Raw genomic sequence first — 15007 nt, 5'->3', positions numbered from 1 at the left:
TAGCTTTGTAATCAGTTTGCCCGATTTTGCTGCACTCACATATTAAATGTGAAACAGTTTCAACTTTGTTGTTGCAAAGTCGGCAATTTGGATTGTCAGTAGATTTTTGTATCTTCGCTTTCATGGCATTAGTTTGTAGTGCTTGTTTCATGGCATTAGTCTGTAGTGCTTGTTTATTTATTTATTTATTATAATTATTATAATTATTATAAAACTTTTATTCATTAAACATGAACCTCAGTCAACTGATCATTTAAAGTGACTGGCACTGATGGTTGACACGGGTTGCTGCCAGCATCCTAGGTATAAACCAGGTACCTCCCTAAAATTTTCATCATCATCATCATCGTTAAGTGACTTCTAGTCCAACCCCCTGCTCAGGCAGGAAACCCTATACCATTTCGGACAAATGGTTGTCCAATCTCTTCTTAAAAAGTTCCAGTGTTGGAACATTCACAACTTCTGGAGACAGGTTGTTCCACTGGTTAATTGTTCTAACTGTCAGGAAATTTTCTCCTTAATTCCAGGTTGCTTCTCTCCTTGATTAGTTTCCATCTGTTGCTTCTTGTCCTGCCTTCGGGCACTTTGGAGAATAGCTTGACTCCCTCTTCTTTGGGGCAACCCCTGAGATATTGGAAGACTGCTATCATGTCTCCCCTGGTCCTTCTCTTCATTAAACTAGACATACCCAATTCCAGCAATCTTTCTCCGTAAGTTTTAGCCTCCAGTCCCCTGATCCTCTTTGTTGCTCTTCTCTGCACTCTTTCTAGAGTCTCAACATCTTTTTTACATCGTAGTGACCAAAACTGGATGGGCTCAATCCCGCTCTGGGTTCCCCAGATCCGCTGGCAGAACCTCGTCTTCAGGACCTTGTGAAAGAGTGACAGAGTGGGGGGCCAGTCTACTCTCTGGAGGGATGATGTTCCAGAGGGAGGGAACCACCACGGAGAAGACTCTTCTTCTGGTTTCCCGCCAGATGGACCTCCTTAGGAGATGGGACCCGCAATATTCCTGGCCTCCCCGCTCTAGTGGGTCGGGTGGATGTGACCGGCAAGAGACGGTCCCTCAAGATCACCTGGTCCCAAGCCGTGAAGGGCTTTCATGGTGACCCGATCCAAGACTCCCGAGGGAATGACATTTGGGAAATCATGGCTGCTTCAGTGCTACTGACCGCTGCTGTAGTTATGCCATCTTCAGCGTTCTGTGACAATTTCCCAGGCAGTCTGGCAATCCCTTGTTCCCTCTTTTACCCAGCAGCAGCCATTCTGTAATCTGGTCCGGCAGAGCCTGATCAGATCTCTCTCTCTCTCTCTCTGACCTGGCAAGATCTAGCACACCTCCTCAGCAGCACTGCCCTTGCTCAGTGGGATCGCTATCAGCAGATCCTTGGATCTGGTGCTCACCTGCCTTCCCTCCACGTGTCATGCTGTCCTTCTGAAGAAGCTCTGCCCTTCCAGCCCTGAATCCCACCTGCAACTTGCATCTCACTGTGGCCAGGATTCCTACGTTAAGACTGGCGTCTCTCTGCAGTCAGCCAATCCTTAGGACTAGTGGCCCTCGGTGCCTCAAAGCTGCTGCAGCCTCTGGGCATGTGAAGAGAGGCCCAATAGCCAGGGGAACCTTGGCTGGGCAGGCAAGTTCACCCAATTTTTGGAAAAAAAAAAAAAAGCCTCCGCATCAAAACGGAGACAACGGCATCAAATATATTATACAATTTTATTTAGAAACAAGAATACAACAATACAATTTTCTTTTTTTTAAAAAAAGAAATCCAGAAAAAAGTAACTGTGCCCCTATTTAAAATGATCAAAACGCTCCAGGAAATTCTAATCATTTGAGCATCCTTGGTTGTCTTCTGAGGGGATCTGGGAACATTTTAATGCTTTTTCCTCTTTAGCGCTTTCCAATCGCCTTCCTGCTGAGCAAGACTTTGGAAGAGGTGTTTCACTTTTCGTTTTCTTTCGGAATCCCTGCAAAAGCAAAAAAACAAACTGCAATCGTATCCGAAGGCAAAAATGCAAGTGAATCGCTTTATGTCTTTCTCCCTCACGTTTAGGAGAGCCAAGGGCTGCTTCTCCCGTGGAATTATTAATGGCTAGAAAGCCGGAGGAGACAAAAGGCGCCCTCAGGTCTTAATCTAGAATCGCAGACCTGCAAATGACATTTACAACCTGGACCTCTTTTAGTTGCAAAGAAACCCATAAGCCGGCCCCAGTCAGGCTCACTGCAAAAAAGCAACCGGCAATTAAGAAAATAATAATAATAATAATAATAATAATAATAATAATAATAATAATAATAATAATAATAATAATAATAATAATGTGATAAAGGGATAAATCTCCTGGTTTGATCATCCTCCCACAGCGCGTGCTACAAATGGTTTCATTTAAACCGGGTTAATGACGGTTGGAAACCTTGCCACTTGGCGGATGGCGCTCTTTTTAATTCGGGGCCCCATTACGGAGTCTGCCATTTGCTCCTCCATAGCTGTCTGGTTTGGAACTGCAACCAAACAGGACCGGGACAGACTTCAACGGATAGTTAGGACTGCAGAAAAAACGGCAACCAGCCTGCCTTCCACTGAGGACCTGTATATTGTGCGGGTCAGAAAAAGGGCTGAGAAAATGTCTACAGACCCCTCACATTCTGGATGTAAAGTGTTGCAGCTTCTCCCTCAAGATGATGCTGTAGGGCATTGCACGCCAAAACTAGACACACGGACAGTTTTTCCTCCATGCCGTCACTCTGCTAAACAACTAATTCCCACAACACTGTCCTATGCCCTTACTACCATGTAGTAGGGCTATGTTACTATTATCCTTCTCACCTTTCTTACTACCTATTCCTTTAATATCTTATAACTTATCACTTTGTGGCTTGTATCTGATGATTTATGTTGATTGTTTTTGTTTAGTAACTTACGACTATCCCTGAGTGCTGTATCCTATGATTTACGGTAGCTGTGTTATGATTATGATTTATCAGTTTGTTGTTTGTATGTACGCTGAGAGCCTATGCACCGGAGACAAATTCCTTGTGTGTATCCAATCACCCATGGCCAATAAATATATTCTATATTTTATTCTGAATTCTATTCTATTCTATATTTTATCCTTTCCTATCTCTATCTCTATCTCTATTCCTATTATTCTATTCTATTCTATTCTATTCTATTCTATTCTATTCTATTCTATTCTATTCCTATTCTATATTTTACCCTACCCTACCCTATCCTATTTCTATCTTTATTCCTATCCTATTATTCTATTCTATTCTATTCTATTATTTCCATTCTATTCTATATTTTCTATTCTATTCTATTCAATATTTTCTGTTCTGTTCTATTCATTCTAATTCTAATTCTAATTCTAATTCTAATTCTTATTCTCTATTCTATTCTATTCTATTCTATTCTATTCTATTCTATTCTATTCTATTCTATTCTATTCTATTCTATTCTATTCTATTCTATTCTTTCTATTTCTATTTCTATTTCTATTTCACCAGCAACCATGAATCAGAAACCTCGTTTATCTCTAAGATGAGAAAGCCTCTTTCTCTAAGCGGAGAAAGTTTCCCGACTCTTGGTATTTTTCTCCGGTTTTCTCATTTAAACCCCAAACCAGGAGCTACCTTTCCATGACTTCTGTCAGCTGCATCTTTGCCAGGAACTGGTTGTCTCGGCGGATCTCGCGCACGGCCCCTTTGAGTTCACGCCGGTGCTTGTGAACGAGGCGCTGCCGTTCCTGCTCTTGCTTACTGCTCCCTTGCTTCCTTCCAAATTCTAGTCTGAAATGAGAAAAACTGACCCGTCAAAATGCCAGAGCTTGCAGTTTCACTGAGAGGAGGGTGAGGCCTTCCGCCGCTTAGTATTGCAATGAAGTGGACGCCTTATTTCAATCCTGGAGTTTAGGGGAAAATGCCTGAGAGGGAACCTTTCCAGGGTATAGGCCAGGGGTAGGCAACCTTGGCCCTTTCGTGACTCGTGGACTTCAACTCCCAGAATTCCTCAGCCAGCATGGGGGAAACTTTGGCCCCTTCATGACTCGTGGACTTCAACTCCCAGAATTCCTCAGCCAGCATGGGGGAAACTTTGGCCCCTTCATGACTCGTGGACTTCAACTCCCAGAATTCCTGAGCCAGCATGGGGGAACTATAGTCCCTTCATGACTTCTGGACTTCAACTCCCAGAATTCCTGAGGCAGCATGGGGGAAACTATAATCCCTTCATGACTTGTGGACTTCAACTCCCAGCATTCCTGAGCTATCATTTGGGAACTATGGCCCCTTCATGACATGGACTTCAACTCCCAGAATTCCTGAGCCAGCATGGCTCAGCTTGGAAACCTCTCCCTTTCCCCTCAGCATGGCTGGCTCAGGAATTCTGGGAGTTGAAGTCCACAAATCATGAGGGGGCCATAGTTCCCCCATGCTGCCTCAGGAATTCTGGGAGTTGAAGTCCACGCTCTCAAGTCAATTAGGGAGTATTTCAGTCTCAGAATTTGTTTTTTTAAAAAAATAAATTGGCTATAGTAAAGCAGTAAACTCAGACGTCAGCTATCCAGCTGGGAAAAGTACATTGAATGGGAACTTACTTTTCCCAGCTGGATATCCAACGTCTGGCTTACACCTCCATATTGTGGCCAAGGAAACTCAGAGCTGTGTGTGTGGATTGTCCGGATCTGCTGGGACTCTTTTTTTTGATGACGTGTAGTAGGCATGGATTCCAGAGCTTGATGCGCGGCTTTGCGGCCGAAGGAAAGTAACTGGACACCGGTCACCGATGAACTGGGCTTTTGGAATGTCAAAACTTAAAATTTTCAATTCAAATTTTAAATGTCGCGTATGTCGGGCTGGACTTGCAGTAGGGATCCGTTTTGAGATACTCACACCTTCACTATTTTCGGAGTGTACAACTTCAAGGGAACAGGTTTCCTGTTGTCGCAGACCAGTGGGCTATAGGACTTCGGGACATCTAGCTTCTCCAGAATGCTGCCAAGTAACTCCTAAACATCCCAAAAGACTTACAATGAAAAACAAGAAGGCAAAGCTTTCATGCCAAATAAATGGGTGGAGGGAAGGGGATTTTGAGGGTTCCCCCCCCCCAGAGTAACTGCACAGTAGTCTCCATGTGTGTAATTGTATGCTGGGTGGCCTTGGGAGACAAAAGGGGCAGCCACAGACAGGGCAACTGGCTCCAGAGTTTTCCAGAGACTAAAAAGAGAACTAACGAAGGAGGATATTTGTAGCTCAAGGCTGAATTGTGGGGTCCTTGGTGCTCTCTGAGCTTGGTGGTTTTCTTGCAGACGTTTCATTACCCAACTAGGTAACAGCATCAATGCTAGAAGGGAGTAAGGTTTGCAGAGGAGGAGGAGGAGGAAGTAAAGAACTGTGGGGTCCTCGGTGCTCTCTGAGCTTGCCTGGTTTTCTTGCAAACGTGTCAGAATCCATTTATATCACATTCATAAATGTATGTTTAAAACATTATCTGCCACCCCCCCATGGATTCTGCCATCTTCCGAGGAAGCAGGAGCGGATGTGGATTCAGCCTGCCTTAGGTTATTTCAAAGACCAAGGGAACCTTTTGAACTGGGGGGATCAAAAGGGAGGGTTAGAGAAGAAGGCATCTGGCCTGTGTCTCCATTTGAATCTGTAGAGGAAGAAGGCAATAACCATAAAGATTCAAAGTTCCTTTTTTCCCAGGAAAGGGATGACATGAAATAAAATGATGGGGGGGGGGCTGATCAAATGGGGTTGAGGGAAGGGGGGGGGTGTTGAACCGGGAACCCTTTATAAAGTTTCAATTTGTAAAACAATACCAAGTCCTGTCTTGTATTTCCACAACCAAGCATGTCCTAGTAAAAATTCCCTTTTGGACTAGAACTGACTCCGAGAGTTTTTGTTTTCCTAAGACGTGGATTGGGGTGGGTCCTGACAAAACGCTTCATTATTCTGACTAGGTAATGAAACTAACTAGGTGACGATGTTACCTAGTTAAGGTAATGAAACGTTTGCAAGAAAACAAGCAAGCTCAGATAAACCAAGGACCCCACAGTCCTCCTCCTCCTCTTCCTCACTCCACAAACCCACTCCCTTCTGGCACTGATGATGTTACCTAGTTGGGTCACGAAACGTCTGCGAGAAAACCAGACAAGCTCAGAGAGCACCCAGGACCCCACAGTTCTTTACTTCCTCCTCCTCCTCCTCTTCTGCAAACCCCCCTCCCTTCTAGCACTGATGATGTTACCTAGATTGGGTCACGAAACGTCTGCAAGGAAACCACCAAGCTCGGAGAGCACCAAGGACGCCTCATTAAAAAGAGAAGAGGGCAGGAATATTCAGTTCTGTTAATTCAACCTGGCCCTAAGCTAGGGCTCTGGACCACCTCGCAGGGCTAATATTCTGTCAGGCTTGGGCATTTCCTGCCCTGTCTCAAAGCTCTCACGAGAGGCCCTGCGGCCGTCGGGACCGTGAAGATGGAAGGGGCCACAAGGATTATCTAGCCCAACCCTGCTGCTTCGTGCGGAGAAACCAGGAAGCCACAGAAATGGCCGCTCAGCTTTTTCTTAAAAACTCCCAGATACAGAGAACGCCCCCCCGCTCCACAAAGCAAGTCCTGTCCATCAGAAAGTTTTTTGCTGCATTTACATGAAATATTGGTAGTTGACCCCAAAACTGGTGCTGCTAGGCGGGTTTCCCTCCTTTCCTGCCTCATTTGCTAAGCCAATCGTTGAAGCGTAATTTTGTTCCTGTGGTCATTTTTTTTTGAGCGCCGTCGTAACTTTGAATGGTCACTACACGAACTGTTGTAAGTCGAGGGATACTTGGGTGGACGTCTTAAAAGTAGTTTACTCCCCTTGGCGTTTTTATTGTGCGTGTGTGTCTGTGTGCGTGTATATACACACGTCGACCCTGCCCGTCGGAAGGTCGCATGAGCTTGGGACGTGCAACCGTCATAAGTGTGAGTCAGTTGCCAAGCATTTTTTTTTTAATTACATTTATATCCCGCCCTTCTCCGAAGACTCAGGGTGGCTTACAAGCTTAGCAGTAGCCTTCATTCTATGTATATGCCTGCTTATTAGGGCTTTCACACACACCCCAAGCGGCATTATTACAAAGTCAGCTTATTGCCCCCAACAATCTGGGTCCTCATTTTACCTACCTCGGAAGGATGGAAGGCTGAGTCAACCTTGAGCCTGGTGGGATGCGAACCTGCACTAATTGCAGGCAGCTGGTGTTACTTAAGGAGGCATCAGCCCACTGCTCCACCAAGCATCTGAATTTTGACCATGAGAGCGCTGCAAGGGTCGCAAGTCACTTTTTTCCAGCGCCGTTGTGACTTGGAACAGTCACTAAACGGATCGTGGTGAAGTCGAGGGCTGCCTCTGCTCTGGGGCTATTTTTCTGGGAGGCTGGACAGGAATTCTGGACTATTTCCCAGGACCCCCCCTTACTTGAAGCTGGGCAGGATAGTTGGCTGCCTGGACCGTTAGGGAAGAAAGCAACATCTGGAGGGGCCCCACAATTTCACGGAAGGACGGAAGCTCCCCGTAGAGAACGGCGCATCGCTTCACCAGCTCCAAAGCCAGGGCCACACACGACAATCTGCAAAAGGCAAACGTGCGGCGTGGGCCGTTGAGATAGCAATAGCAACAGCTCTTAGACTTATATACCGCTTCACCTTGCTTCAAGGCCCTCTCTAGGCGGTTTACAGAGTCAGCCTCTTCCCCCCCCCCAACGATCTGGGTCCTCATTTTATTGACTTCGGAAGGACAGAAGGATGAGTCAGCCTTGAGCCGGTCAGGATCGAACTCCTGGCAGTGGGCAGAGTTAGCCTGCAATATCGCATTCTAACCATTGTGCCACCACAACCCTTGAGAGAGCGACAGACAGTGATAGACAGATATTGTAGATAGACAGAAGAGACAGAAAGACAGATTATAGATAGTTGTTAGCAATAGCACGTAGACTTATATACCGCTTCACAGTGCTTTAAAACCTTCTCTAAGCGGTTTACAGAGTCAGCCTCTTGCCCCCCCCCCCAACAATCTGGGTCCTCATTTTATTGACTTCGGAAGGACGGAAGGACGAGTCAGCCTTGAGCTGGTCAGGATCGAACTCCTGGCGGTGGGCAGAGTTAGCCTGCAATATCGCATTCTAACCATTGTGCCACCACAACCCTTGAGAGAGAGAGAGAGCGATAGACAGACAGTGATAGACAGATATTGTAGATAGGCAGAAGAGACAGAGAGACAGATTACAGATAGTTGATAGTTAGCAATAGCCCTTAGACGTATATACCGCTTCATAGTGCTTTAAAGCCTTCTCTAAGCGGTTTACAGAGCATTTTGCCCCCAACAATCTGGGTCCTCATTTTACCCACCTTGGAAGGACGGAAGGCTTTTATGTTTATATTTACAACAGGATGGTCCCCCTTGTTTTCTACTTGGTCTCTACTAAGTCTGATTTGGTGTTTTTAATTGTAGCTTGTTTTTATCACATTCTGGGAGAGGAGCATCTGTACAAATGGGATAAATGGACAAGACACAACATACCTCATATTATTCATTTCTATTTTGCTTTTTCCACCCGACGTGCACAACATGTGGAGCGAGATATTTATTTCTCGCCACGTCTTTGTCCCCGATTGTTCACACACAAGCAAGTTGGAATGTTTTCCTAGTGACGCAAAAGGGGGCAGCAGAGAATAACCTGGAGGAGAGAAACGTACGGAAATGTTAAGTTTCCCACTCGGGATAGGTCACGCGCAGACAGGCAGACGGGCTGGCTATTTCTAAAATCTATGTGAACGGGTCAAACGTTTTCCTGTACTTAGAAGTCTTATGATTTTGATAGGCTGGATCAACGAACGATTCACAAGAAAGGAGCGAATTCACAGGGACATCTGGTAAACAGAAGAGCAAAATATTTTTCTGTTCAGTATTTTATCCTTTGGGACAATTCTTACAAGCACCAAGATTATTTAGCTATATTTGGGACTTGCATGTTATTTTATAGATTATCTGTTAAAACTTACACACACACACACACACACACACACACACGTACGTACGTACGTGTGTATATATATATATGTATGTATGTATGTATGTATGTATATGTATATGTATATATACATATAGGCAAAGGTAAAGGTTCCCCCGCACATGCGTGCTAGTCGTTTCCGACTCTAGGGGCCGGTGCTCATCTCCGTTTCAAAGCCGAAGAGCCAGCGCTTGTCCGAGGACGTCTCCGTGGTCATGTGGCCGGCATGACTAGATGCCAAAGGCGCATGGAACGCTGTTACCTTCCCACCGTAGTGGTCCCTATTTTTCTACTTGCATTTTTATGTGCTTTCGAACTGCTAAGTTGGCAGAAGCTGGGACAAGTAACAGGCGCTTACTCTGCTACGCGGCACTCGGGATTCGACCCGCCAAACTGCCGACCTTCTGATCGACAAGCTCAGCGTCCTAACCCACTGAGCCACCGTGCCCCTATATATAATAATAATAATAATAATAATAATAATAATTATTATTATTATTATTATTATTATTATTATTATTATTATTATTATTATTATTATTATTATTATTATTTTATTTGTATACCACCCTTCTCCCGAAGGACTCAGGGCGGTGAACAGGGCAATAAATACTAAAATACAAAGATACAAAAATTAAGAAAAGATAAAACAGAATGCCCAATACAATATATACATATGTACATATATATGTATGTGTATATATGCACGTATATATATGTGTTTGTGTATATATGTACACACACACACACAGAGATACATGTGTGTGTGTGTGTGTGTGTGTGTATTCTCCTTGATAAGATTAAAAATGCGAATCCCAGGCATATAAAAATTAACAAACTAAGTGAACACTGGGATAGGATAAGAAAAACTAAAAGTGTTTTTATTGCTAAAAGATCACGCTTTCGTCAGGATGGAAACGCTGGGGTGGGGAGATCGCGTTTATACTGTTGGTGTCTCTACTCCGCTCGTGGAGCGCGTCACCGGTTTGTTTATTGAAGTTGGCTGTATTTCTTTGAGTTTTGTGTGTATGTGTGTGTATTATACACACACACACAGACACCTACAAGAAAACAAGCAAGCTCAGAGAGCACCAAGGACCCCACAGTCCTCCTCCTCCTCCTCCTTTCTAGCACTGATGTTAGCTAATTGGGTAATGAAATGTCTGCAAGGAAAACAACAACAAGCTCAGACACCCCACAATGTTGGAGTGATCATAGCTATCCTCCTCCTCCTCCTCCTATCCCTCTCCCTTTTAAACCCTGATGATGTTACCTAGCTGGGTCATGAAACATCTGCAAGAAAACAACCCAGCTCAGAGAACACCAAGGACACCACCGTCATTGTCCTCCCTTCTCCTCCTCCTCCTCAGCCCTGGGGGTGTTGGGGGCGGCGATGGTGGTGGTGCCAAGAAAGGGTTAAAGGGGAGGAGAGAAAAATGACTGCAGATTCCTACCTTGGGCTTCCTCGTTCGGTATCGCCATGTGAAGGATACCCAGGAGAAAATTGACCAGTTCTGGGACGTATCTTCGAGACATGGATGTACAGTCCAGGAAGAGACAGCAGACGAACAATCCTTTCGCGACGTCTTGATCCCTTTTTACTACGCACTAGAAAGAACAGCCAGCACAGGACACTCAAGAGGAAGTCTAACTGCAAGAGCTTGAAGCCTTGGTGGAGCAGTGGGCTAATGCCTCCTTAAGCAACACCAGCTGCCTGCAATTAGTGCAGGTTCGAGTCCCACCAGGCTCAAGGTTGACTCAGCCTTCCATCCTTCCGAGGTAGAACCCCCTTTCCCCCCCCAAACCCTGTGGCATAGGCCTTGAGGCCAGCTGTGACCACCGCAGGCAGCTGAAGGAGATAAGGAAGGTCAACTGGGAGAGGTATACGTAAATACGTCCACAATGCCAAGGGCCGAATTTTGACCCCTTGACCAGGTCTCTTAAGGCTGCTTGGCTTGGGCTTATCGTGGGTGATTATTATTCTTTATTATTCTTTCCCAGGAGGGCTTTTTAAAATTGTTTTCATGCATTGTTAGCCGGCCAAAGTTGCATTTGTGAGATGGGCAGCTACAGAAATCACTTAATTAGTCAATAAATATATATATATATATTTTAAAAAAAAGGGGGAGGAGGGGGAGAGGATTAGACGAGCTGTCTAAAAGATGTCATCTGGCTAAGGCCTAAATCAAATGTTAGGGTTTGAAAAAACAAAGTACGAATGGGACGTTATTTCAATTTCATCTTTACGCTTGGTCTGAAAGATCGGGGCGGGAGGGAAGGGGGGGTGAAGGTAAAAAGCTTACCTTTCTAAGTAGTTGGCTCATATAAATCAGTGACGGGGTTACGACCGGATGCCAGAAATCGGAAGTTGGAAAAAGAACAGTAATAATTTTCAAATATAGGAGCTGAAAAAAAAACCACACAAAGGTGGACCGTCAACATTCATGAAATTCCTCCAGCGTTTTAAAATAAAACGTAGCATCTATTTTTGTGGCATCCGTTGCCCTGGGATTTTGGAAGAAAAGAGCGCCTATCAATCCTGTGTGGGTCGTCCTTGACTGACGACAACCGAGTCCAGAATTTATGTTGCTAAGTGAGAAATTTGTGAAGCGAGATCTGCCCCCTTTCACGACGTTCCTTGCCGCGTTCGTGAAGTGAACCGCTGCAGTTGTTAAATGAGTAACACGCTCGTTAAGAGAGTCTAGCTCCCCCCCATCGACTTTGCTTGTCGGAAAGTCACAAAAGGGGATGATGTGACTCCAGGACTTTCTGACCGTCATAAATACGAACCACTTGCTGCAACGGTCGTTAAAGTGTGGAAAAATGGTCGTAAGGCTCTTTTTTACGGCACCGTTGTAACTTCGGTCAGTAAACGAACTGCTGCAAGGCAGGGGCTACCAATTCTGTGCTTGCCCCAGTTGCCATTTGCATCAGACGCTTCCAATCTGTCTCAATCGTGTATAAGAAAGGATGACATGATTTTTTTTTGGGGGGGGGGGTTGGCAAGATGACACTTCTGCCTGTTCTGGCTCCCCCAAGACTGAGAACAGCAACGTCTGCCTGAGTCCCGCCATTCAAATAGCTAAAATATAATATGGTTTAAGGTTTATTAAATTTATATGCCGCCCTTCTCCCTGAGGACTCAGGGCGGCTCACAACAATAAAAAGTTAAAAGATATAAATACAAAAATTAAAAGAGGATTAAACAATATAAGAAATAAGTACAATTTAAACCAATAAAAAAACCAAATTTAAAAACTATGATCAGTCCAGGCCCGCTTGTTGGAATAGCCAGGTCTTTAGGTCACGGCGGAAGGACCGAAGGTCAGGGGCCGTCCGCAGCTCCGGGGGCAGTTCGTTCCAGAGGGTCGGTGCACCCACAGAGAAGGCTCTCCCCCTGGGGGGTCGCCGGCTGGCATTGCCTGGCCGACGGCACCCTGAGAAGGCCGACTCTGTGGGAGCGAACCAGGCGATGGGAGGTTGACATTGGCAGCAGGTGGTCTCGCAAGTACCCCGGGCCTAAGCCATGTAGGGCTTTAAAGGTGATTATCAGCACCTTGAATCGCACCCGGAAGGCAACCGGAAGCCAATGCAGCTCGTGCAGGAGTGGTGTAACATGGGAGTATCGAGATACTCCCATAAGCACCCGCGCGGCCGCATTTTGCACCAGTTGAAGCCTCTGGGTGCACTTCAAGGGCAGCCCCATGTAGAGAGCATTGCAGTAATCCAGGTGAGAGGTGACAAGGGCATATATATATATATACCTTGTCTAGCCTCGGGAAACATAGCAGGTCTTTGGTCTCTAAAATTTCTTCCATGCGGTGTGTGGTTTCTTGAAGGAGAAGCTTCATATGATCGGCGGCAGCTTTAGGAAACATCTGGCAAAGCTCGAACAGGACTCTGCGGATCCAGAGATGGTAAAGTCAGCGGGGGAATGCGTCGGTTTTTTTTAACAGCAGCTACAAGTGACCTGAAGCCAAGACACAGCTATATTCTCGTTCATCCCACGCAATAAACCGATGCTCGTCCAGCACCAAAGCCTATCGGCTTTTAAATCCAGATAGTAAGATAAACTCACGCGTTGGGAACTGCTTCACGGTAAAAGGCATCGCCGTTAAAGAGTCCTTATTAGTGTCAACAAGTCAAAAGTGACTATAAAGACGAAACATTTTTCTTTGGGGTTTAAGGGATAAAGACTTGGGAGAAAAAAACAGACAAACACCTGCTCCCGGAGAGGAAAGCCATGGCAAATCTAGACAGCACACTAAAAAGCAGAGACATCACCCTGTCAACAAAAGTGTGTATAGTCAAGGCCATGGTCTTCCCAGTTGCAATGTATGGCTGTGAAAGTTGGACCATAAGAAAGGCCGAGCGCCAAAGAATGGAAGCCTTTGAACTCTGGTGCTGGAGAAGACTCCTGCGAGTCCCTTGGACTGCAAGGCGATCCAACCGGTCAGTCCTAGAGGAGATCAACCCTGACTGGTCTTTAGAAGGTCAGATCCTGAAGCTAAAACTCAAATACTTTGGCCACCTAATGAGAAGGAAGGACTCACTGGAGAAGAGCCTAATGCTGGGAAAGGGTGAGGGCAAGAGAAGAAGGGGACGACAGAGAAGGAGGTGGCTGGATGGAGTCACTGAAGCAGGAGGCGTGAGCTTAAATGGACTCCAGAAGATGGTAGAGGACAGGAAGGCCTGGAGGAACGTTGTCCATGGGGTTGCGATGGGTCGGACACGACTTCGCAGCTAACAACAACAAATGTTGACGTCAGCAAGATTGCTTTACGCACAAAACGTCTGGTTTCCAGAATTGGACGAATGGCCGTAAAAACTGAGGGAGCCAGCGAGGAGGGTCAAACTGACCGCTTTTGATGAAAGGAAAGGAAAAATAAACCACGATGACTTTTGTTTCTACACGGAAACCGCTTCTGGACTTTTTGCTTGAGGTGGGGGGAAAAAAATTGATTTGGGGTTTTACCAATTAGACTGCTTTGTCGTGATAGAAATGGCTAGTTTGCATTACCATGTAAGAAGTAATAATAATAATAATAATAATAATAATAATAATAATAATAATAATAATAATAATAATAATAATAATAATAATAATAATAATAATAATTGAGGTTTGATGCTCCCATCTTCTTCTACTGCACCAAAGGGAGTCAGGAGTCAACGCTTTTTCTTGCTTTTCCCCCGAAAATGGGTTCCAGCACGGAAGATAAAAACTTTGATCCTGGTGACCGATCCAGATTGGATCCTGCAATCATCTCTAATCTAGCCAGCTGTTCTGGAGCTGCTTTTCCCTCTGTGTTGCCCTCCCGGACACTCCACTGATCTTATCTCAACGAGAGCAGTGACACAACTGATATTGACTGTGGTGTGGGCTGGACCGGAAGAATTCTGAAACAAGTAACACAATCGCAACCTCAAGCAGCCCAGTTACAGCACCTGGAATAGGCTGATTCCACAGGAACGGGTTTCGTCTTTGCTACGCCACAACTCTTGCGCATTTTGCCTTTAGCTTGGCACAATCCAACGGGCCCGTTGGGAGGCTGAGATCCCTACGCATCAGGTGCCGTACTTACACAATCAGCTTGTCAATAGTTTTCAGCTTGGGCGGCTGTTCACAGGCCAATTCTCCAATGTACTCCAGAAGAAATCCAAATAGTTTCTGGGGAATGTTAATTTTTAACGTTATTCACAAGTGAAGTCCCGAATCACAGCAAAGGCTTCAACACCGAATGCCTAGGTAGGACTGCAAAAACTTACTTCCAACTTGGCTTTGTTCCCTACAGCGAGACTGGGATGGTTCGTCTTCCGAATCCTCTCGATGATACTCATTTGTTCCTCTGGGCTTCTTCCCGACAGTAACGACTGAAGCTGTTCGTACGATTCAGGCGCTGGTCAAGCCATGAAAAATATTGGGGAAACTTTTAGAAAGTTATTTCAGAAAATAGCT

The 15007-nt window shown here is 45.3% G+C and overlaps 1 protein-coding gene across 1 annotated transcript in view; it reads right to left on the bottom strand.

The window, feature by feature from the left end:
- Positions 1-1697: 1697 nt before the first annotated feature.
- Positions 1698-15007, bottom strand: part of NOP14 (NOP14 nucleolar protein) — a 25679-nt gene continuing 12369 nt past the window's right edge. The window contains exons 9-18 of the mRNA XM_081332896.1: positions 14818-14948; positions 14634-14719; positions 12813-12948; positions 11352-11453; positions 10503-10656; positions 8559-8715; positions 7458-7608; positions 4894-5009; positions 3637-3792; positions 1698-1970 (exon numbers count right to left, since the gene is read on the bottom strand). Coding sequence (XP_081189022.1) covers positions 1877-1970; positions 3637-3792; positions 4894-5009; positions 7458-7608; positions 8559-8715; positions 10503-10656; positions 11352-11453; positions 12813-12948; positions 14634-14719; positions 14818-14948 — 1283 coding nt within the window. The 3' untranslated portion in view covers positions 1698-1876. The remainder of the gene's footprint in view (positions 1971-3636; positions 3793-4893; positions 5010-7457; positions 7609-8558; positions 8716-10502; positions 10657-11351; positions 11454-12812; positions 12949-14633; positions 14720-14817; positions 14949-15007) is intronic.

Source organism: Vipera berus (genome assembly GCF_964194415.1).
Source record: "Vipera berus genome assembly, chromosome: 7".
Classification (NCBI taxonomy): Eukaryota; Metazoa; Chordata; class Lepidosauria; order Squamata; family Viperidae; genus Vipera; species Vipera berus.
Note: the sequence above shows the minus strand (reverse complement) of the source record. Positions and strands in the feature narration are given on the sequence as shown.